The 22836-nt window shown below is 42.8% G+C and overlaps 1 protein-coding gene across 4 annotated transcripts in view; it reads right to left on the bottom strand.

Moving 5' to 3' along the window:
• RPRD1A (regulation of nuclear pre-mRNA domain containing 1A) overlaps positions 1-5666 on the bottom strand; it is a 45550-nt gene extending 39884 nt beyond the window's left edge. For 2 of the 4 annotated variants that reach the window (XM_064506713.1, XM_064506714.1), the window contains exon 1: positions 5268-5666. In XM_064506713.1, the coding sequence (XP_064362783.1) occupies positions 5268-5418 (151 nt within the window). In that variant the 5' untranslated portion in view covers positions 5419-5666. The remainder of the gene's footprint in view (positions 1-5267) is intronic. The other 2 variants (XM_064506712.1, XM_026096075.2) reach the window with 1 other exon arrangement.
• Between the last annotated feature and the right edge of the window lie 17170 nt (positions 5667-22836).

Genomic DNA, 22836 nt, shown 5'->3' with positions numbered 1-22836 from the left:
ACCTTTTTCCATACAAAAGCAGCTTCACAAAGATAAGCAGGAAGTATCACAAGCATCTTCATCTTAAGTATTTTATTGACCTTCTCAAGAAGATCTGCTAACCAGTGAAATCAGTAAGCCATAATTTTGTTTCTTTTGAGTAAAAGATTAACAAAACCCATTTATTCTCTCAAGTCTAGCACATTAACCAATGGCACTATGCCAGCACTAAGTCAAATAACCTTATGATCACTAAAAGATTCCTTTTCATGGCAGAAAAAACCACACACCTAGTGCTCCAAGGCTGCTGACTGAATATCAGAGTATTTCAGGTGTAGCACAACTTTTGAATGTGGTCTCAATCTCATTAGGCCTACTCAATTTGCCTATTAAGATTCTCTAACTTCCATTTCTTGGTAGTGTTGAACAGCTGTTAAAACATCCCCAATCTTTTATTTCAGAAAAATATATTGCATCAATGTCAACAGCCAAAATGAGTGCGGACCTAAACACTAGCATATGTCCAAGCAGCAGAAGTTGAGGACAAACAGAAAAAACGTAAGAAATAAGAATTTTTGCCTATACCACTGAATCACTTCAGCACTGAAAAAATCAGACATAGCAACCTGGAAAAGCAGGTAAAATGGCAGAGTCAAGTGCTAAAAATACATCCTTCTATACCAGTGCAGATGTACTCACACAATTATGGCTGTCTTAGAAGCAGATATACAATGGCTCTGCTAACCTGGTTAAACTTCGGAGGAAAGAATCAGTGACACTGAGGTTGACAAAGACTACTGCCAAAATAAAGAGATCAGGTCATTAAGGGGGTTTCAGCGTCAGTTTTGGAGACTAATCTATGAGGTGCTGAAGGACAGATCAGACACAAATCTGAAATTAAGCTCAAAGATACCACATGACAATTGTTAAGAAGTCAGTAGGATATAAATATCAGCAACCAGTGACATAACCAGACCTGAAAAAACTAACAAAAAAGCTCACAGGAAAGGAAGATAATATATGCAACTAACTGGAGCTCAAAACAAAAAGCCCTTTACACTACTGTCTTCAGAAGTTAAACACTTGGTGAAACTTCTGCAACTTAAAATTCAAAGAACAGAAGGTATCCTACCAAACTATTTTGTAATGAACATATTTAATGCAGTACAGTTAGGATCACATGGTGCATACTGAACAAGCACTCACCCCAGAAGCTTTAGAGAACTGAAGTTTTCACCTAAAGACTACGGTTGCAAAGAATTCTGAAACCATGGAGCAAGAAACAGATTCAAGAGAATATACCTGATTTGCAAGTACCAAAAGAATAGTCAGCCTCCATCTCAGAAGAGACTCTGAAAGAGGGATGGATCCCTATGGGTTTTTTTCCCCACAGGCACTCAGTGGCTGCAGGCTCACACAAAATTGCATGTGTAATGAAATATTTTGTTAGAATAACCCCTGTAAGACAACCCCTTTATGCACATGCAGCATTAAATGGTTTTGAGAAGGGACGCACCGGTTGCAATTTGGGAATGATTGATGTATTCCCATTATACTTGATTAACTACTACTACTTAATTGCTTAGTAGTGGTAAGTTTATTTGGCAAGTAACTAATTTTGAGTGCTGCATTTCATACATCTGAAATCTAGCTGAAGCAGGATCATTTTCCCCAATGCACACTTAAACCTTTACAAATTCTCCCTAACCTCCACTCAAAAGGCCTCTGTAAAATAACTTAGAGTATGTGTCAATATCATCACAGAAGTACTTCGAAGCTAAAGTTGCCACATCTTAAGTGCCAAAGGAAAAAACCCACACTTTTCTAGAATAAAAATCCAAACCGTATGACATGTTCTAGTATCAGTAGTGCATTTACTATAAATGAAGTATTGAAAGAGTTGCCTCCCCACCATTTATTCCATAAATCAACTGTGAAATTCAGAAGCATGCAGTCCTGTGATCAACTTAAGCCACTGTTAACGAAGACTACTGCCTAAAGGGGTGATACTGTGCTGTTTTCTTTACGCTAGCACCAGCTTTGTATCAGGAAACTCATGGAGTTAACAGCTAATTATTGCTTTTGTTAGATTTGCAGCTGCAGCACTCCACAAGATAATGTCAGCAAAAGCAGCCATGGAAATATTTAACCAACAGCAGAGGGGAGAAGCAGCTCTTCTGCTGACAGTATAGGCCTCTGCTTATACTTCGAAGCAGGAGAAATCTTTATTTTTTGTTTTGTTACAGTTGTCATTTAAAGTTAAAGGCATTCTGAAAGATCACTGAACAAAAGATCAATGAACTACAGGATCAATTCTCCATTAATCACAACAATAGATACTTCATAAGCAAATATTCCAGGTCAATTACAAAAAAAACATGCCTCTACACTCAGTCTCTTGAAGCATACAGCATGCAACTCCTTACCATAATTTCTTTTACAGACAGTAATTTGATGAAGACATTCTTTTTTAACATACTGTTGTGAGGGTTACTAAGAGCCATTTGACAATCCAGAGTAATCAGTACTTTTGCTAAGCTGTTAATTCTAGAATGTTATACTAGCTTTCCTCCAACTTTTGACAGTTGCTAAGAATGACCCTATGGATGCTAAATGACAGTATTTTAAAGAACTTCAAACCAAAGTTAAAGCAATATTAGGAAAAACATTCATGTATATGCCTTCAGTAACCACAGTTGCATGAACTCTTTCAATAAACTATTAGCAACACTAGAATTCAGCAAGACAAATCCAATGTTACATAACTCCTGACAGTTATGGCAAAGACATGAAAGTTTTGCCCCTTCTAAGTTTACATTTAAGTACAAGAATGCACCAAGTGAATCAATGAAAGCTCAGCTATGGAACAATCATAGATTAAGGTATAAAGAGCTGATGATTTGTAAAGATGCTCCAAATATGAGGCCTGAACACTGCCAATAATCCAATGAAACAGAAGTAGACTAAAATTTTAGGTTGCCCAACAAGCTACATGCACATTTGAAGTGCTGCCTGTTCACCTCTACTCCAGCATGATATAGGGACATTAACTATTCCAGATGGGAAAGAATCAGAAACAAACCTTTAGGAGAAAAAGAAAAGTGATCTTAACCCTGTTTCATAAATATCTAAAGTCACCTTAAGAAGAGTCCATGCAACCTGATCTAAACACAAAAAGGGTCTTTCATCAGAAGTGAAAGCATTCAGAAAAATTTAGTCTCACAATGCATTGTGTTCAACTCAGTCAGCTATGCAATGTTTTAGCCAAATCTTCCACAAGCCTGAAAGAGGTAGGGCAGAAAGAAGGTTTGGAGAAGGGGAGCAACAACAAAAAGGTGATACAATCAAAGGATATAAAATCTACAAAGGCAAGGTTCAATTTTCAGTTCCAGGACAGTACTGCCTCATTGAAAGCTGAGGGAAAGCAAAGCACAACCATCAGTTCTTGATAAAGGCTTTATCCTTGCCTCCCAATGCCCCCTCCAAACATTCAGCCCATGTTTCTAACATTCCATTTCTCCAATTATTCAAACAGCACAACAGGAAAACTATGCTAACGCTGAAGTCCTAAGAACCGAATGTTGATGTTCTTTATCATGAACTGGTACCATTGGTATGATCAACTGGTATGTTAATCAAGACAACCAAATTACTAGCTGAGCACCAATCATTGAGAACACTGAAAATTTGAAGTTGTTTATTTAGAAGACCCAGGAACATGAACTGTTTCATATGTAGATGGAAGACCCATTCATTTGCTGTCAGAACAAGGAAAAAAAAATCCTGCAACAACCATATCATAAAATATTTTTATTTAGTCTTATGAAGCAAACCATGAAAACAGATTCAAATAATTCAATTTATGTATTAAAATATTCTATCATGTATTGTTCCTTTTTCCGAAGGGAAAAAACCCTCAGACTTTAAAGTTCCAAAGATAGTATTTCATACAAATATATTTTAAATAAAAATACAGTATTCATATGAATATCTACAGAGTTTGAGAACCTGCTTCCATAGAATACTATAAAGTTCGGTACTGTTTCATATTCAAGATTTTTGTTCTATGGTGGTTCAATGAAACTATGCCCTCTAACCAAGAAGTAATTATGATCCAGCCCTACACTCTCTTAGCATACCAATATACACACCATTTCTGCAGGTCAAATTCTCCTCTTATTTGCTTGAAACTAAGGGAGTGGTTTCTCTTTCAGGGATTCTTTAACAACTTAGCTCCATTTTTTCCTCTCCACTTGAAAACCTAGTCCTCTACTTCTGCCATTAAAGACTCAAGTATTATTGGGGGTAGAAAGGTAACTACTGGAAGGCTGTAACATCTTCTAGACCATGCTAGAGCTTTAGGAAGTGGGGTTTTAGGGTTTTTTTTGGTTGGTTTGTTTTAAGATGAGCCAACTTAAGATCCAGTTACTTTCCAGGAAGGTCAAGTAAAGTTTCACATGCCATCTCTGCCTTTCACTCCCTAAACCACTTGCTAGAGTTGCAAGTTCTTTCTTGTTAAAAGGAAAGCCATACAGAAATCTAAGTCTGTATGTTCAACAATATCAAATAATGAATACACCTAAAGAAACAAACTCATCTGTATTATGCTATCATCAGTATTAGCCCACTTGCAAGAACAGGAAGTAAAAAAAAACACTTTGGACATATTATTCACTAATCCCCTGAAGTATTCCCATCTTCAGCTGCTCCACGAGAATAACTGCTGGTGTAAGTGGGCAAAGCCACCATGTCAGCCAACACAGACCGTTTCAGAGCTAACATCATTGCAGATAACCGTTTACATGCCTTATCTCTCGTTAAGTTGCAAGTACTTTAACTACCATTATTATAACAAGAAGCCCTATACCCCGTGCTCGCCGCCTTCTTTCCCTTCTTTTGCCCTCTCCTTTCTGACGCTGAGAAGAAGGACAAGTTAACAGGAAAAGCAGCATCCTCAGAAGCATCTCTGGGAGGGAGGAAGCAGGAATAAAGAGGGGAGCCAGAGCAGGGGAGAGAGAAGAGGGAGGAGAAACACCTCCCAACCCCACAGCCATCAAGAAACCGGGGTCTGTTACTTGTCCTGGTGGCTCCGCTCTCCCTAGGCACCGCGGTCGACCCGCCCCCCTTCCCCGCCTCGGCAGACCACGCAGGCCTCCCCAGGCAGGCACACCCCGAGGGCGGCCCCTCACCCGCAGCCCGGCCGGGCGCCACCTCCGCCACCGTCCCCGGTAAAAGCCCCATCCAGCACCCGCAGGCGGGAAGGGGCCCCGCGGCGGCGGCAGCCTCACCTTTGCGCAGCTCCCGCTCCCACACACTGACGATAAGCGCCGAGTGCTTGCGGTGGTGGATGAGCCAGAGGCTCAGCGTCTGCACGCTCTGCTGAGAATTGCTGAGCTCCGACAGCTTCCGCTCCAGCGCCGCCTCCGAGAAGGCCGACATGCCGGGCCGCCGCTCGGCCGCGACCCTGCCGCCCCCGCTGCCCGGCCGCGCTCAGGCCCCGCCGCTCCGCCCCAGCGGGGGAGGAGCCCGCCGCTCCCCGGCCCGGCCCTTTCCTTCCCGCCTCGCCGGCCGCCACTTTCGCGCGCCCCGGCAGTCCGCCGCGAACAAAATGGCGGCGGCGGCCGCCGACCCTCCCGGAGGCCTGCCGGGCTCCGCCCCTCCTCCTCCGCGCCTCACTTCCGGCGGAGGGGAGGCGGGGGGAAGGGGGCTTATGCCGGTTCCCGCCTTTTGTGCGCGCGCCGCCCTCACGCGTGCCCCAACCGCCCGACCGTTAGGGAACGGGGGCGGGGGCAGTTGGCCTCAGCGGGTGTCAGCTGCCAGACCAAGGAGCGTTGCGGCTCGCTTATGTCTTTCCTTCAGTCTTTTGTCCCGATCAAACTCTTTCTAAAAAACCCTTTCTTTCGCTCTCTTTTTCTTAGTGATGGATTGTGTGCTGGAGTATTTCCTCCTACTTGTTTCAGACCTGTTCCATTAAAGCTTTGATGGATGCCCCTTAGTTCTGCTTTTGTGGCAATAGTGAATAAAAGTTGCTCCCTGCTCCCGTGTGTTTTGTGGTGGTTATTGTTTTAGAGACTTAATATTGTATCACCTTCAGTATTTTTTTTCTCACTCTAAAGAATCCAAATCTATTTAGTACGTGCCTGTGTGAAAGATAGTCTCTACTGCTGAGCATGTGTGGCTTTTCTAGTCTTCTAAAACTGCCTCACATCACATCTTATTTAGACATTACTGAGTAACTGACGTTTTCAGAGAACTATGAACTTCAGCTCCTACAAATTTCTCTGGAGCCCTATTTCTGGGTAGTTAATCATAACTTCAGACAATGTCTTTCACAGATACTGTTTTAATATTTCTATAAAATTATATACATATCAGAAAAATATACTTTACTTTGGGGCATCCTGACAATGTTTTAAGTATTCACTCTTAAGACAGAGTATTCCTGTAGTCATGTGCGCATCCAGTTGCTTCTTACCAAACAGCAACAAGCTAATTGAGAAAAAAATCTGTAATTTTTGTTTTTAAAAACTCTAAATTTCATTTTCCCTATTTCATGTCTGACATTCAGAGAAGATGGCCCAGGTGATAATCGTGAGAGCACTCTTTTCAGGGAATTTTCCTAATGCTGCTTCTTAGAGAAATCCGATACATTTCAAAAACATAAGACCTTGGGGGTGTTATGTGTTTTCATGTGAATTCTATTCACAAAATTGGCATGGATGATTTTGGATGATTCCTGGCAGAAGAATTTAAGTGAAGAGCTGCACAAATCTTTGAGAAATCTCATTTTCTATAAATTCACTGCATTTTGGTAATCATGAATGAAAGAGGATTTGTAGTACCTTGCTATTTTTGCTAGGTACAGCAGAGGACGCTATTGGCATTATATAGAACTGGCCACTGAAGTAAAATTAAGATAGAGCTAACACAGATGCAAGCATTAGAAAAATTAAATATGAATAGTAATTTAGAAATTAACATTCAAATAATATTTTCTGGAGGTGCACAATCTGAAGTTAATAGTGGAAACTTTTGTGGGCAACTATGGAAAAAGAAATAGATTTCTCTCACAATATTGGATAAAAAAGGATCTGGCAACCAACTGGGCAAAATTTAGAAGTTAAAGCAGGGAAGATAAGAAAAAAAACAGGAAGCAGGTAGAAAATTTTGGTAATGATTACAGTAATGCTTATTAGTGCATCCCAGACTCTCAAAACATTTTATAAACAAGGATAAATCCTCTGAGATAGGTATTTGTTTATTCTGCAAATAAATATATTTGAACGCTGAGAGACTAAGTGATTATTACATGTTGTATGGGAAAGTGCGGAAGAATGTCGAGGAGATAGACGATGGAAGCTAGCCAGACCATTCCGTGGGAAAAGGAGCATCAACAGGGCATGTGGACCCATAGTCACATAGTTGAGCCTGTGCCAGGGTGGCACTGCACCTGGGCTTTGAATCGAGAATAACAATGAGCTCAACATGCTTACTGCGCATGTGTATAGGACATAAAAACTTCATCTAGTGCCCCCCCCCCCACGGTGTTCCTCACCCTGGACCAACACTCAGCGGTGCCAGGGATCCCCCGCTCCATTATTGCCTCAATCGGGAAAACGCCGGGGAACCCCCGTTCAGACGCAGAGGTAATAAATGCTGCATATCGACCATCGTATGCCTTGTGTTTGTGTATGCGTCCCTGCTGGGAGTCCAGGCGGTGCCCCCGCCTCACCCTTACACTTGGCGTAGTCGGCAGGATACACAAACGACAATGCCGTGGCTGAGGAGAGCGAAGGGGGAGGGCGAGAGTCAAGAAGGGACTGCTTGTCTACGGCTGCCAGGATGGCCCCAGACTGAGCCATGGGGGCCGGCAGCTGCATTGTTTGCCACGCTGGCGGTCCCCGAGGACTGGCCAGAGTTGGCACAGGGGGAAAGTGTTACCCCAAAGGCAGTTGAATCCACTTTACAGGTTATGCCCTTCCACGACGCTTTGGGAGCAGCTCAGAAGCTAGCCGGACGATTAGGGTGGGCACTGCTGACAGGCATTCGAGCCTCAGATAACAAGGTATCATCTTTGCAGCAACGAGTAAAGGATCTGGAGAAGGAGAGTGGAGATTTACGTGATGCGAAGGCGGTAGCACAGGAGTTGATTATGACCCAAACTGAAAAGAGTCAGGAATTAACCCATAGGGTAGAGCGATTAGCTTTGTGGATGGCTAAGAAGCGCTGCGGGCATTATGGGAAGGTGCCCACTACTCTTCTCAGGTGCGGGCAATTATAACTTGACCCTCCTGAGACCCAGAGGAGTGGGATGGCAATACTTGGAGTACTTCATCTGGCTCGGAGGTTGAATTTGCAGTAGAAGTAGAACTGACTACTCCCCAGGTCTGACCTCTTGTGCAGTTGAAGGGGGAGAGACAAATAAATAGGGATACTGTACAGTAGTCAAGGATTTATAGGCCAAAAGAGTTATGTGAGTTTTTAACTACTTTCCAGCAGCAGCCCCGGGGAGTCTTTATTAGCCTGGTTAGTGAGAGCATGGGATGCAGAGGCTGGATCGCTTACTCTCATAAGAGCGGAGCTGAATTTAATGAGCCCCTTATCAACTGATGCTCAAATACAGTATTATCTTACCCAATTAACTTCTGCACAGGATGGGGCAGGAAATGTTACTGTAGCTCCAACATTATATCAATGGTTGTGTGCCGCTGTGGTAGGTGCTTACCCGTCCACAGGTGAGTTAGCCGCTACAGTGGGGGCTTTGGTAAATAACATACGGAATTTTGCACTTGTTGGTAAACTGGATACTAAGCAAGTGAGAGCAGTTCGGAATTCCAAGGCAAGAAGATTGGCAGGGACTACTAAATTGAGTGGAAAGCTAACAAGGTGACAGATATGGACTGATTTGCTGCAGGTAGGGGTATTACATGAAGAGATAAATGGTCTTTCTACTGCTGACTTATTTAAGCAGCAGTTACCTGCTAATCAGCAATATCAGACACAGCCTACTGCTCCAGCCACAGCGCGGAAATTGCCAGCCAAAAGACAATGAGGGGGAGGCGGGTCCCTTGCAATATGAGCATCCGTTGCGGCTTGGCATCTGGGGGACTGACGCCCTTATGTACCCCTGCAAATTCACTGGTGCTCTGGAGGAGAAATTGCTGTGCTTGCGTTAGTAGATACTGGGGCAGATGTTACCGTACTACATAGTGCGGTAGCTCTGGGGAGGCCACTATCCTTATATGTGGGTTGGAAGGATCAGCCACCCCAGCGGTACAGGCAGTAGTTACATTAACAATCGGCCAAAAAAAAAAAATAAATTACCCTGGTTTTATTAGCACGGATTCGTGAGTACCTCTTGGGGATTGACGTGTTATTGGGCCGAGATATTCAGACCCTACAGGAGCAGGAGTAGGCTGTAAACCATGAGAAGGTACAGAGGCCGGACATCAGTGTGCAATTCTTAGGGACAGTCTGGAGGTGGCAGACGAAAGTTATCCCTGAGAAAGTGTGCAATACTATTCAACAGTACCCTGTTGCCACTGCTGTAAAAGAACTACAAGCTTTTGGGGGCCTTTTGGGGTTCTGGCAGACCTTTATACCCCACATGCAACCTTGTTAGGCAAAGTACGTTTTGAGCAAATGCCTCTATTGTCTGAGCCAGAGGGGTTCCCCCCCCTCGCTCCCCCAATAGACCCATTACCTGTCCAAGAGGCCCCTCCTTTTGGGACGTTATCTCCTGAGTGAGGACAAGCCAAACCAACCCAAGCAATCCCTGCTCGGATATCTGTAATGGAAGGGGGGGGATTGCCCCCCGCGTACTCGCCTCTGGGGAGGTAGAATTCTATACACCTGAGCAACTTATGATTACTGAATGAAGAGTTATAAGCTTACCTTTAAGACTTGACTGCCCTTCACAGTGTGTATGGCTATTCACACCTTTGATACCTGTTAAAATAGCCCCACTCTTTTTGACCTCTTCTCAAGATTTATCTTTCCAGGTATCTGTATCCATGCCAGTGAATGTCTCACAGGGAGCACCAATACTGTGAGGAATTCTGATCCACAGTGCCGGAGTGCCTCAAGTTCAGCACACACCCTCAATACACTCTTTAGCCAGTGTGTGGGTACTAACTCCTCAAAAGAAAAAACAGCCTGGCACTATTTTAGCAGATGGTCCAGGAGCCACTGCTCTTGTTCTTCCTGATGGTGATTTCATGCCTTTCTATCTTCCCATCAACAGGTTACCACGCCGGCATCTGTAAGTTGCCGTTGGAATGTTGCCTCTTGTGACCACAACAGATGACCTTGAACTACAAGACCATCCAGCTTCCCATGTAAATACATGGATTTGACTCGCATAAAGATCAGCTAACCTCTCTGCTTTCCGTATTGCAGGCAGAAGATCAGTGGATGATGTCTTAACTACGTTACATAGGTGTACCAGCTCCACTCGTGGTATTACAGTTATACTTAAAAAAAAAAAAAAGAAAAGAAAAAGAAAAAAGAGAGAGAGATTTCCGTTACTCCCATGAATTTATATGATTTGAGTAGTTTCCCAAAAGCTGACACCTTGGGCTTACTCTTCTCATATAGCTAACATATCTAAAGCAGATACTTGCTTTCGCTTTGTAAATGCTGCCTCTGTTCTGCAGAATGTAACTGATATGCAGCTAATTTGTAATGACACTATGGATATTACCTATGCATCTGCTCAGCCCATACTACCGTTAGGGTGGTTCCTTCTGTGTGGTACTACAGCATATACATACGTGCCGGCCAGCGCCACAGGTGGCCTATGCATTGTCGGTTGTGCTACTTTAAGCATTCCTCCCTTTACAACAGAGCGGTGGAGGATCCTGTGACATATCCTAAGACGCTGCTTGTAACCGCCATATAAGTTTATTTTCTCATGCAGAAGCTCTAGGCCTATCGTTGAGCCTACTTGGGATCCCAGGGGTGGTGGCACATAATTGTAAACAGCTAGAGCATGTTACCTGTGCTTGGCTCAAAGCTTAAATTGGACATCTGGAGCCATTGCCTCTTCAAATAGGGAATTGGGAGCAGTGTAGCAAGGAACACTGCAAAACCACCTAGGGATCGACCGCCTCCTACTGCGAGATAACCACAGACATCATGACTTCGCCAAGACGTGCTGTTTCAACATCACCGATGAATCGGCATCTATTGAGAATATCAGCCACCTCATACAAGGAGGACTCTTGTTTATCTCTTGCTTTGTATTATGTTATGTTTTGATTTCATTACTTTGTAAACTCCTTTGCCATCATACCCCATGCCCTTCTGAGGATTGGGACAGCCTGTAACTAGCTTTCCATCGCGGGGGTGGAGTGTATGAGAAAGTGCGGAAGAATGTCGAGGAGATAGACGATGGAAGCTAGCCAGACCATTCCGTGGGAAAAGGAGCATCAGCAGGGCATGTGGACCCATAGTCACGTAGTTGAGCCTGTGCCAGGGTGGCACTGCACCTGGGCTTTGAATCGAGAATAACAATGAGCTCAACATGCTTACTGCGCATGTGTATAGGACATAAAAACTTCATCTAGTGCCCCCCCCCCCCACGGTGTTCCTCACCCTGGACCAACACTCAGCGGTGCCAGGGATCCCCCGCTCCATTATTGCCTCAATCGGGAAAACGCCGGGGAACCTCTGTTCAGACGCAGAGGTAATAAATGCTGCATATCGACCATCGTATGCCTTGTGTTTGTGTATGCGTCCCTGCTGGGAGTCCAGGTGGTGCCCCCGCCTCACCCTTACACATGTTATACAGGAAAACTGGGATTTCACTCCCCTCATAAATGTTTATAGCACATTTTAAATTTTTAATTGTAAATGTTTACATCAATAACCTAATTCTAAAAACTATGCTCATCCAGTCAGGGAATGGAAGTTTTCTATGAGACTTATTCAAAGTCAGCTGAATCTCAAACAACAAGTAGTCACAATGGGATATTCATTTGCTGTGGAGTTTGAAAATCTCAGCTTCAATTCAGAGAACAATTGGTGAATTATTCACAGAATCACAGATTAGCTGGCATTGGAAGAGGTCTCTGGAGATCATCTGGTCCAACCTCCCTTCTCAAGCAGGGTCAGCTAGAGCAGGTTGCCCAGGACTGTGTCCAGTTGGGTTTTGGATATCTGCAAGGATGGAGACTACAACCTCTGTGAGCAACCTGTTCCAATGTTCAACTACCCTCACAGTAAAAATATTTCTCCTTATGTTCAGACAGAACTTCCTGTGTTTCAGTGTGTTCCCATTGCCTCTTGTCCTGTCACGGGGCACCACTGAGAAGTGTCTGGCCCTGTCCTCTTTACACCCTCCCATCAGATATTATAAACAGTTATAAGATCATCTTGAGCTTTGGCTAAACAGTCCCAGCTCTTTCACTTGCTTTTAAAAAATTCACCCAGCTCTGCAGGGGCAGAGTAAACAGATGTCAGGTTTTCTTCCACCCATTCCAGTGTTCAAACCATAATATCATCTTTCCTCTAATTTCCTAAAAGCAAAATTATGCCCTGCTGCCCTTCTGTCTGATTCTGCGCTTCTGTCTGATCACCATGGGTTAGTGATACTCCACTGTGTTCTCCAGTACCCAGAGAATTGGGCCCATGCAAGTTCTAAGACAATGAGTGTGAATAAACTGCTGAGTTGATGTTAATGTAGAACATGGGCCCAGGAAGCTCTAGGTAGTTCAAAAATGTAATTACATCTCGGACTGCACTAGAAGTCACCAAAAGGCTGTACAGCATCTGCACACTTTATGTCTGTGTTCTGGTAGCACATTTTATGCTTTTCCTTTCCTCTCACCTAAGGACATCCACATAAAATCTTTCTTAAATGGGGAATTTCACCCTAGTGACTAGAAGCTTTAAGTTGTCTTACCTTGAGGAAATCCTAGGAAGTGTTTTAGCACTAGAAGGGCCGATCTGTCTCCAAGGTAACAGTGCTTATGGTGCATTGTGGAAAAGACGAAAGAACATGCATGTCCAGCAAAGGCATGAAAAATGGACAAACAGAAAAAAAAGCCCCTAATGATTCCTGTCTGAGAGATGGTAATTCATCTGGGTAATTTTTTGATAAAGCTCAATTTTTACTGGCAATCAAGGGGGCACATCTCAGGCAAAAATTAAAATTTTGAATTAGTGCTAAGGCCTGTAGGCAGAGAATAAAAGAAAGCTTAAGTGAAAGGAAGAAGTCCACTGAAGTCACTTACACAAGCTGCGTACTGGAGCCAAAAACCTAGGGGTGAATAATGGCTCTTTTATATGAATTCCTACCACTAAGCACTTCACCTTTAAATGTAATTCATTAAAGGCAGAAATGATTTGCTACTTACGAGATTAATAACAACCACTTACTGAGCTATGTATATATGATCCAGCAAGGGGCTCTCAAATCTATTGCAGAAAGATAGATTGCACAGTCTGGAAAATTCTCACTAGCATTTAGTCCTTTCCATGATTTCTTTGGCCCTCTGTGGTGGAGATGTAAGGATGTTTTTTTAAATCCTTCCCTTTTTCAGGCATTCAGCCAGAGTAGCTATGTACATCCAGCTTCTTCATCACTACACTTTGAAGTAAAGTCATACTATGTAAACATATACTATGATTAATATATGGATGCAATCAAATCCCAGTTTTCCTTAGTAGAGGTAGTGCTGTAACTAGGCAAGAAAGCATTCCAGGGTATGTATTAACTCAGGTGTGCAGAAGGACATGAAACATTAATCTGAGTAATTTTAAACATCTGAGCAATATATTAATGGGTCATTAATACGTGCCCTGGAGTGTGTATAGCTCTTAGTCCTAGCATAAAAGTAATAAAGCACATTCCTAACAATAAATAATGTTATCTTTGCAATGAAAAGGAAAACTGAAATGGATTGATGTACTATGTGGAGAACCTTCTCTGAAATTTTGGTAAATGCCAATTTAAACTTGACTTTAAATCAAAGTAAATGCACTGATTCACGTTTGTGATCCAACAGAGGACACTGCATCCTGGAGACTATTCAGCTCTAGGAAGGAGGTGCTGTATTTTTTTATTGTATACTTGTCTCACTCTTTTGGAGGTGATGGCTACCAGGATACTGTGCTGTACTGACATGAGCATAGCCAGAAGATTGAGGGAAGTGCTTATTCACCTTTACTCAGCATTCATTAAACCACATCGGGAACACTGCATCCAGTTTTTGTCTCCTCTAGTACAGGAAAAATGTTTGTAGACTTAAGCAAGTCCAGCAGAAGGCCACCAAGATGGTCAGGGAGTTGGATCGCATGACCTGTGAAGAGAGAGTGAGGGAACTGGGCTTGTTTAGCTTGGAGAAATGAAGGCTTCGAGAAGACTTGATGGCACCTTTTCAACAGCTACGAGGATGTAGCTGAGAAAATGAAGCCAGGCTATTTACGGTTGTATATGATGAGAGGATGACAGACAATGGTCATAAAATAAACAGGGTTCCAACTTGATGTAAAGAAAAACTTTTTCACCACAGGGGAAGTCAGGCAGTGGAACAAGTTTCGCAGAAAGGCTGTGCAGTCTCCATCCTTGGAGATTTTCAAGATTTGACTCTATAAAGCCCTGGGCAGCCTTGTCTGACCTCATAGGTGATCCTGCTTTGAGCAGGGGATTGGACTAGAGACCTCTGAAGGTCCCTCCCAGACTGAATCATTCTGTGCTTCTCTTGATGGAGTAGTGCTCTGTGCTGTGTCTGTATACTATTCACATTTGCTTGGCCAGATAATACGAGTTCGAGTACAAATCCATGCTGCAGGGGTGGGTTATTATGGCTTGTGCCAGTTGCATCCACACGGCACAATAGGTTCTCCAGCTCTGCAGCATTACTCTCCTGTCACACAGAGCACCTCAGATGAATTTGCACACCACTGTGATCTTTCACTACTCACTGTAAATGAGAGTTGTGTCTGTCTTACCTGGTTCCACAGCATGCAGCTTGCTGATAAGGCCAATGATGATTTGAACAATAGGTAGGAGGCCCACCTGAGAACCAGCTGCATCCTCTGTAATAGATAAAGCTGTATCAGCTGGCAAAGAGCTAACCAGTTTTTCCAGTCTCCACTCTTCCAACCGAGGAGAGAAGACAGACAAGCAGCATCTGGTCTTCCACACAGGAAACAACCAATGATGATACAGAAATTTAGGAGGAGGGGGACGTTTGTAACAAACCTTGCTGTGAGCTGGCAGCCATATAGCAGGAATCGTGAGGACCCACATTCTAATGTCTAAGAAGGTATTTGTGGCTTTCTGGAGTTGCTTAACCATAAACTCCTACTGATCAATGAGCAGGCAGAGTGGGGTGGAAAAGTTGGCTATTAGGATCATTATTGCACAGGTGTGTAGAACCATCAGTCATATCTTCTACATGCGAGTCATCAGTTATGTTGTCAAAAACATCAGTGACTTCAGTAGCCACAGCTTCCCCAAATGTATGGGTTTTTATAGGTACAATCCATATATTTTCTGATGCTCATTAGCTCTCCTCTGTCCTTCACACTTAGAGCATACTTGAGTATGGCCAGAACAGTAAGTGCCTGTTTCAAAGGTATGTTTATTTGCTGGTCCCAAAAATGCATGAGCCCGCTTTTTGAGTGAAGGACAATAAATGAAGAGCAGGTATGTAAAAAGGAAGCTGGTGGAGATGATAGGGGTTCTTACATTGCTCTTGCGACATCTTCAGGAGCATGACTTACAAACGCAGTAGTTTTGCCAATAGTTGTTAGTGGCATGGTGTTCTGTATTTGTTTTGTGTGTCATTTTGTCACATCTGACTCAAAATGAGAGATGCTGGTGGACAGTCATGTGCAGGAGTTGGCTATGAACGCCATGGAAAGTCTGTGTTTCTTGAGACCTCTGGTATCTATAAAGTGGTGACCACACTTGCTGTCATTGTCTGGCAGTGGTCAAGGCCATGATATGCTTTGTCACTGGGTGACTCTCCCATCCTGTCATGACTGCCCACAGCTGCTGCCCGGTCACAATACATGTTCCTCATGTCTAATGCAGTGGGATTCTTACATTTCTTGGGAAATGGTGGGCAAGAGGCAGGAACATTTGGACCAGGGGAAAGATGGGAGGGTGCTGTAGCAGTTCTGGGAGACTGTGGTTGCCCAAGGGCATTGTGGCCTGAAATAGTCCCTCTTTTGGCAGCCAGGACCTGTATGCTGTGTCATATCTTCACCTGTGACTTTTCATCCTTGACCAATAGACTTTCCAAACCAAAACACTTGCCAGATATTTGCTTTTGTCCCATAAAAGAAAATCTGACTGGTCCTGAACAATCCTCTGGGGCCAAGAGTGGGCCACTTTCATTGCTTTTGTTTTAACCTAAGAGAAGGTTCATTCCTTGCTGTCCTTACATTTTAAGCCAAGTAATGAGGCCTGGATCTGAAGCTCTCCTTGGTGTTACCCGGCTCTGTGGGGAGTCACAAATTGTCAGTCTGGACAGCCAGTATAGTGGTATAAGGGTTAACAAAGAAATAAAAATTACTATTTGACAGCTCATTTTGCAGGGCAACACTGAGGGCAGGTCAGCACTAGGGCCAGCGTGAGGGAATGGAGACGCAAGGCCTACTCAAAGGTTTTTGGAGTACTATAAGCAAGGCAGCTCAAGCCAGGCCTGGCTCAGTTACATCTGTATTGCCTGTGAGAGCAGGACATGCATGTGAGTCAGCTGCTTCCACCCAAGTCTGAGATTACCCACCTGAGGAGCCAACTAGTAGCACCCTGAAGGTCATCTGAGTGCACATCAATGTGCATGGACAATCAGGGAATCAGGCTTTAATGAGAAGTGAATGATTTAGCCTGACAGCGCAGACACAGCCGTAGGAACATTTCTGAGGTGTTGATATAATGTCAGTGCCTCCTACTTGGCAGAACACGTTCCAAAGTTCTGTGTACTTCATGGAGCAGAGGATTAATGCACCTATTTTTATTGTCAAGATGTATGCTTTCTGTGTTACACTATCAAGAACCTGCAAATTACTGAATCTGTATCTTAGCACAAACAATCTAATGCACTTTATGTTGCAGTGCTAATGTAGGTAACAGTATTTTTCTTGGCAACTAGGTGTCACTGGTGGTTTAGAAATGGCAGGTACAGTTTCATTCCTACATTTTGCTACAACTAACTCATTTATGGCCTGTCAACCTCTCCCTGTACACCTCTGAAGAGAGTGTGGAGCTGCCCTTTCTGTAGCTGAAGACTGAAATTGAAGGCTGAAATTAGATTCTCCTTTAGCTTTCTCTTCAAGCTAAACAAACCCAGTTCCCTCGCCTCTCTTTCTACATTCCCTTAACCATCTTGCTGTCCCATCACAAGACTTTCCCTGTTGCTGTGTGTACTGAGGAGCTCAAAGCCAGACACAGTCCTCTAGGCATGGTCTCACAAATGCCAAGCAGAGGGCAAGCATCACTTCCTTTGACTTGCTTGTAGTGCAGAAATACTGCCTAGTATGGGGTTGTCCCCCATTGTCATGTGGGCACACTGTAAATGTCAGTTCCACTTTCTGCCATCAGGACCCCCAAGTCCTTTTCTGCAGAGCTGCTCCTCAGCCAGTCTGTCTCCAGCCTGTATGGATGCATTGGCTTATTCCACGACAGGTTCAGGGCTCTGCGTTTTTCTCTCCTGAATTTCATGAGGTTTTTGGCAGCCTGTTTCTCCAGCCTGTTGATGCCCACCTGAATGACTGCCCTGCCTTCCAATTTATTGATTGCCCCCCCATCTCCTACTATGTGGTGTCATCTGCAAACTTGCTGAGGGTGCATTCTGTCTGCTCCCCCCGGTCATTAGTAGACATTAACCAGTATTGGCCCCTGGGGAACACTCCTATTAACTGTCTGTCAGCTGGACTTTGTACTGCTGACCACAAACCTTGGTTTCTGGTAGTCCAACTGTTCTCCTACCACCTAGTAGTCTGTGTGTCTGGTCTAGTCTTGCCCAGTTCTTACAAAAATACTGTGGGTGACTCTGCTGCAGGCCCTCATGTGCCTGGATATGGTTTACGGGAGGATTTGCTCCATAATCTTCTTGAGACTGAAGTTAGGCTAGCTGGCAGGTAGGTAGCTCCCTGGATGCCCCCTCCTTGCTGATCTGAAGGGTTCTCAAATTCTATCATCTCATGGTCATCACAGTCGAGATTGTCATCAGCTATCACATCTTTGACCAGTACTTCCTTATTCTTGAGTAATGAAGCCAGCAGAGTACCTCCCATGGTTGGCCCATCCAGCACTTGTGTTAAAGAATTGTATCCAGACTCCAAAGATTTCCTGGGTTCTTGCGCCCTGCTGTGTTGTCCTTTCAGTAGATACCAGCAATAATAGCACTATATGATGCTGAAGTTCCCAAACATCATATAATAGGTTCTTATTTTCAAGACATGTATCAAAGTTCACTTAAAAGTTAGAATGCTGTGGAGGAAATCCAAGACCTGCACAGTGCTTTTAAGCAAGGAACTTGTCATTATGTACTGAAATTCCTTCAGTGTGTTTCACAGTATAGGTGGAAGGTCATTTTTTAACGTTCATCAAAGAAAATGTAAAGATTCAAAGTGTGCATAGCTTAGTGACATGGATTGCAGTGATAGGACACATACATCCTCATTTTTTTTTGCAAGGCAGAAATCTGCTGTTGTGAAGTGGCTGGAGTATGGTGTACCTCAGAATTTGTTCTGCTCTCACTTGGCTATAGCAATATCACTCCCACTGCTGTCCTGGCAGCGAATGGCAGAAAGAGTGTGTCGCTAGGGGAATCTTGTATCAGTGATAGAAATTTCAGTAGTTCCTCATGTTTTTGACTTGCATGGAGCCATGTTTCTGATCATCAACAGTTCAGAACTGATTTCCAGACATTCCTTCATCTCTCCTTAGGGCTTAGGTACAAGAGAATAAAAAGATTTTAAAGCATATTTTAATAATATGGAAGCAGTTCTTCATTATATTGTTCTTGGTTACTGTTTGATATTTTGAATCAGATGTAGTTAGTTGTGATCAAAGTCATTCTTGCTTCATGAATAATGAATGAAATAATCCATCTATCTGACCCAAGAATCACTCAAAGCATTTTAAGGAAGAAGGATGATCAGCCAGGTGTTTGACCACAAATAGTTAAGATTTTCTGCAGAAGTAGCATAAATACATATTCTAATAAAATGAAACAAAACTTCAGAGGCATATTGTTTACAAAACATGACAATTGGTCACATAAAGTAGATAATTTATCTATCGGTGTTAACATAGACCTCAGTTTGCTTGTACTCAACAGACTGTCTTTTCAGTATCTCTTTCAACCCTGGATATTCTAAATAGCTCAAGAAAGTCATCTGGGCATTATGAATGTGAAATGGTGTCAGAAGGACCTGGCAGGATAGGGAGGTATTGATTGCCAGAACTGCCTGTGTTGCTTCTTTAATAAAGAATGAACTTCAGCAGCTTTGAACTGCATCAGTTCCATTGGTCTCATAAGGCACAAGGACTATGCCAACAGCCTTCATATGATATCATCAAGAAATTTGGCTCACCTCAAGCAGTCATTGTTTGCTTCCAGTTACTGTGTGATTTGTACTGAAAATGACCAGAAATATCCCTCTCAGTGGCTGCAAGCCTATTTTTTGAAATCTGAAGCTTTTCATGTGTACTGAGGATAACCACACACCATAGACAATTGTTCTGAGTTGACATCTCCTGCGTCCATATGGTTGGCACCTCATTTTACTGCATAATATCCCTCAAAATCCAATGCACGACTGCCCAAGGTCCTCGTTTAATGCGTCTGTCTTTGCTATCTGCCATCATGACATTTACTCCTTACCATTCTCTGTGTGTCAATTGTACACTTGCATAGCTGCAAGAATGGAGCTCAGAAGGGTTGCTGAAAGTTCTTAAGGGTCATCTCCCATTCAGCATGAAAAATCCAAAAGCAGATGTTAACCTCTCTGCCCTCAGTTTTTGACCTTTTCCCTTACAGCTGAAAATTTACCAGCCTCAGACCAGTTTGCTGCTTGGAGTAGCAATCATTCAGGCACCAAGGTATGACTTCCAGGTCTATTTACACTATAATATGTAGGAATTAAATTAAAAACATGGAAGTGCTGGAAATTTTATAGGTCTCCATGATATTCAGATGCATATGCAAACACTTTAAGTCTTAGTATACTTTGCGGGTTGGTAAACCCTCAGGTTTAGCATCAAGAAGCCACCAGGCCTGTGGAAGAATGAGGAAGGTTTGGATTGTAAGTAAAATTTTAATCTATTCTCTGCATGGCAAGGCCTGACTGAGCTCTGGGTTCCTTCTCATTCTCTCAAGGCCTTTTTGGTCTTTTCTTTCTTTCTTTTTTTTTCCCCAGCAGGCAAATATATGCTTTAACTTAACATTTCTGGGCCTTTGTAGTTCTGACTCCTTCAGAAATAATCTTAAGATCTTTCAAAATGGAAAAGAAGTATCTGAGATGGGTTTATTAGGCAGAAAAAAGCACTACCATCTGAGTTTATTGTATACAGCAGAGATGATTTGCATCTTTTTTATGTTGGTTTCAGTCAAAGGACAGCATCAACTACCTCAGTAAAAGACCTCCAGCATATAGCATGCCTACGTAAGTTTTCAGAGTTCACAAGCTTATATGGCCCATGTGTCTCATGCTGATGTCAGTATAAAGTTGATCCCTGGCAAGTGTACATCTTAAAAGCCTGTCCTTGCCCACTAGATGTAAGATAAAATGGAATTCAACCTTCATTGCTAGAGTTGTCCCTACATTCAAGATTTTTCTGATCTGGATAGGGATAGGCATGTGGTGCTGTATACAATGCAGAGACCTCCACATTGAAGTACACTTAGGTCCTGCTTTTGCTTCTGTTGAAGCCAGTACCTTCTGAGGATGTAGGAACAAGCTTTTCATATGAGGCCTTGTAGATCTGAAGATTGTCTTTTCTATTTTGCATAATCCAAAAAATACTTTCCAGAGGATCAGTTACACAGAACCAACAGTCACTGATCTTTTGTATTTACATTTGGTCTCGATTACAAACTAATATACTGTCAGCTTAAAACGTAGCTATATACTATATTTCTATACTACTGTATATAGATATTGTCACAGAATCATTGCTAGCAATATGCTATTTCTGATTTGATGTAGAAAGTCCACTTAGCTTCATATTCTCTGTAGAACTTATATGATACAGTTCTAAAAGACATAGGGAATAGTAGTCAGCGTGCCGCTAATTGTATTACTGCCATAGAATGGATTTTAACCATTAACTTTGAAATTAAAAGTGACATAAAGCTAGCTGCTAATGAGCGGATTTCTGAAAAAAATGGAGCATGAAACAAATGAAAAAGTTGCACAGAAGTCAGAGTTGGTATCATCTTAAAAGTGAAAAGAGAGAGAATTGCAAGCCAGGCAAACCAAAGTTATATCTTGCAATTGTTTTCCCAGCTGATAAGAATAAAATCTGCTTTCCTATTAGGCTTTCAACAGTCCCCAGAAAAAAATCTTCCCATTTCTACTGTTAATTGATTAATGAGTGCTTTTGGGGATGGGGTGGCAAATGAGAGATTCTGATGGCACATCTCTGATAAATGCTTTGTGCAGCCAGATGCTAATGAGGTCGAATCTCTGATTGCAGCTCTGAGTTATCATTTGAAAAGTAAGATGTGTCTGTGGAATTTTGTTTTCATTAGGGAGTGCTGGATGGAAAGTCCATCTCTACAGTGAGACTGGTTGCTATTTCACTATGTTCTGCCAACACTGTTTTATAGATGGTAAATTCTGCCTTTTTATCAATTATTTACCTTTTTTCACGAATAAAAAAAATCGGTCTTTCCTGGGCTGTAAATGTGTTTCTATATCATTAGAGGAAAAACAGCATAAAAGAAAAAGGCAGCTGCTTTATTCTGTCACAAAAGAATAAAAGAAACCAAACAGCCTGAGATGAAATCAATCTCAAACCGTAACTACCTTCATCAGTAAATTCCCGACTGTATCACAGCCTTCTGTCACAAAGCTTAGGTAGATCTTGCAGCGTGCCTGGAAAGTCAGTCCTGAATGCCAGTTCAATCCAAGACGAAAGCAGGTGCCAAAACAAAGCATCCACTTCAGAAAAGCAGAGAAGCAAGCAGCTCCTGCTGACTGTAGTGAAAGAGACCACCTTTGCTGCCTGCGGCTAGCTGTAGGTGCAGCCTCACCGGGGTTACAGCCTTCCCAATAATAACATCCGCTGAGAGAAGCATTAGGTCACATGGTCCAGTAGAGCTGTATGGTCATTTTGTTCCTCCTTCTCATTGCAGCTATATGCAGCCCTAGTGGCAGAATGACATGGGGTCACTTGTGTGAGCAGACCTCAGAGACTCCGTTGATTGGTGTGTCTTGTGCATTGCAATGCAAAATTATGCTGTAGGAAAGGGAAGGGCTACTCTAGAGAAAAGCTCTGTGGGCAAAGCACTGGAACAGGGACCCCCAACACAATCTTTGGACAAAGAAAACCAAGAGCTATCAAGCGAACTGCTTCTGAAGGCAGTAGATTCAAAAGGGATGTTTTTCTTTATTTTTCACAGAGAATGTAAGAGCTGAAGATATGCAATGAATAACTATTCAGTTAAAAATCTAAGTTATGCTTCTGACTAACTATTCTATGTCTAGATTGTTTCCAAAATATTTTAGGGCTTTCTGTGTTAAACTTTTTCACTGGAATTGTGCTTGTTGTGGTCAGAACTCTAAGAGCTAGACTAGTGAAATGCAAAAATGGCTCCCAATCCAAGGCTGAGTGGTGCACAGTGATGTATCTTTCAAAAAGGAACCACCCAAATACCTAGAAATCACAGC

Source organism: Dromaius novaehollandiae, chromosome 2 (assembly GCF_036370855.1).
Source record: "Dromaius novaehollandiae isolate bDroNov1 chromosome 2, bDroNov1.hap1, whole genome shotgun sequence".
In the NCBI taxonomy this organism is placed as follows: Eukaryota; Metazoa; Chordata; class Aves; order Casuariiformes; family Dromaiidae; genus Dromaius; species Dromaius novaehollandiae.
Note: the sequence above shows the minus strand (reverse complement) of the source record. Positions and strands in the feature narration are given on the sequence as shown.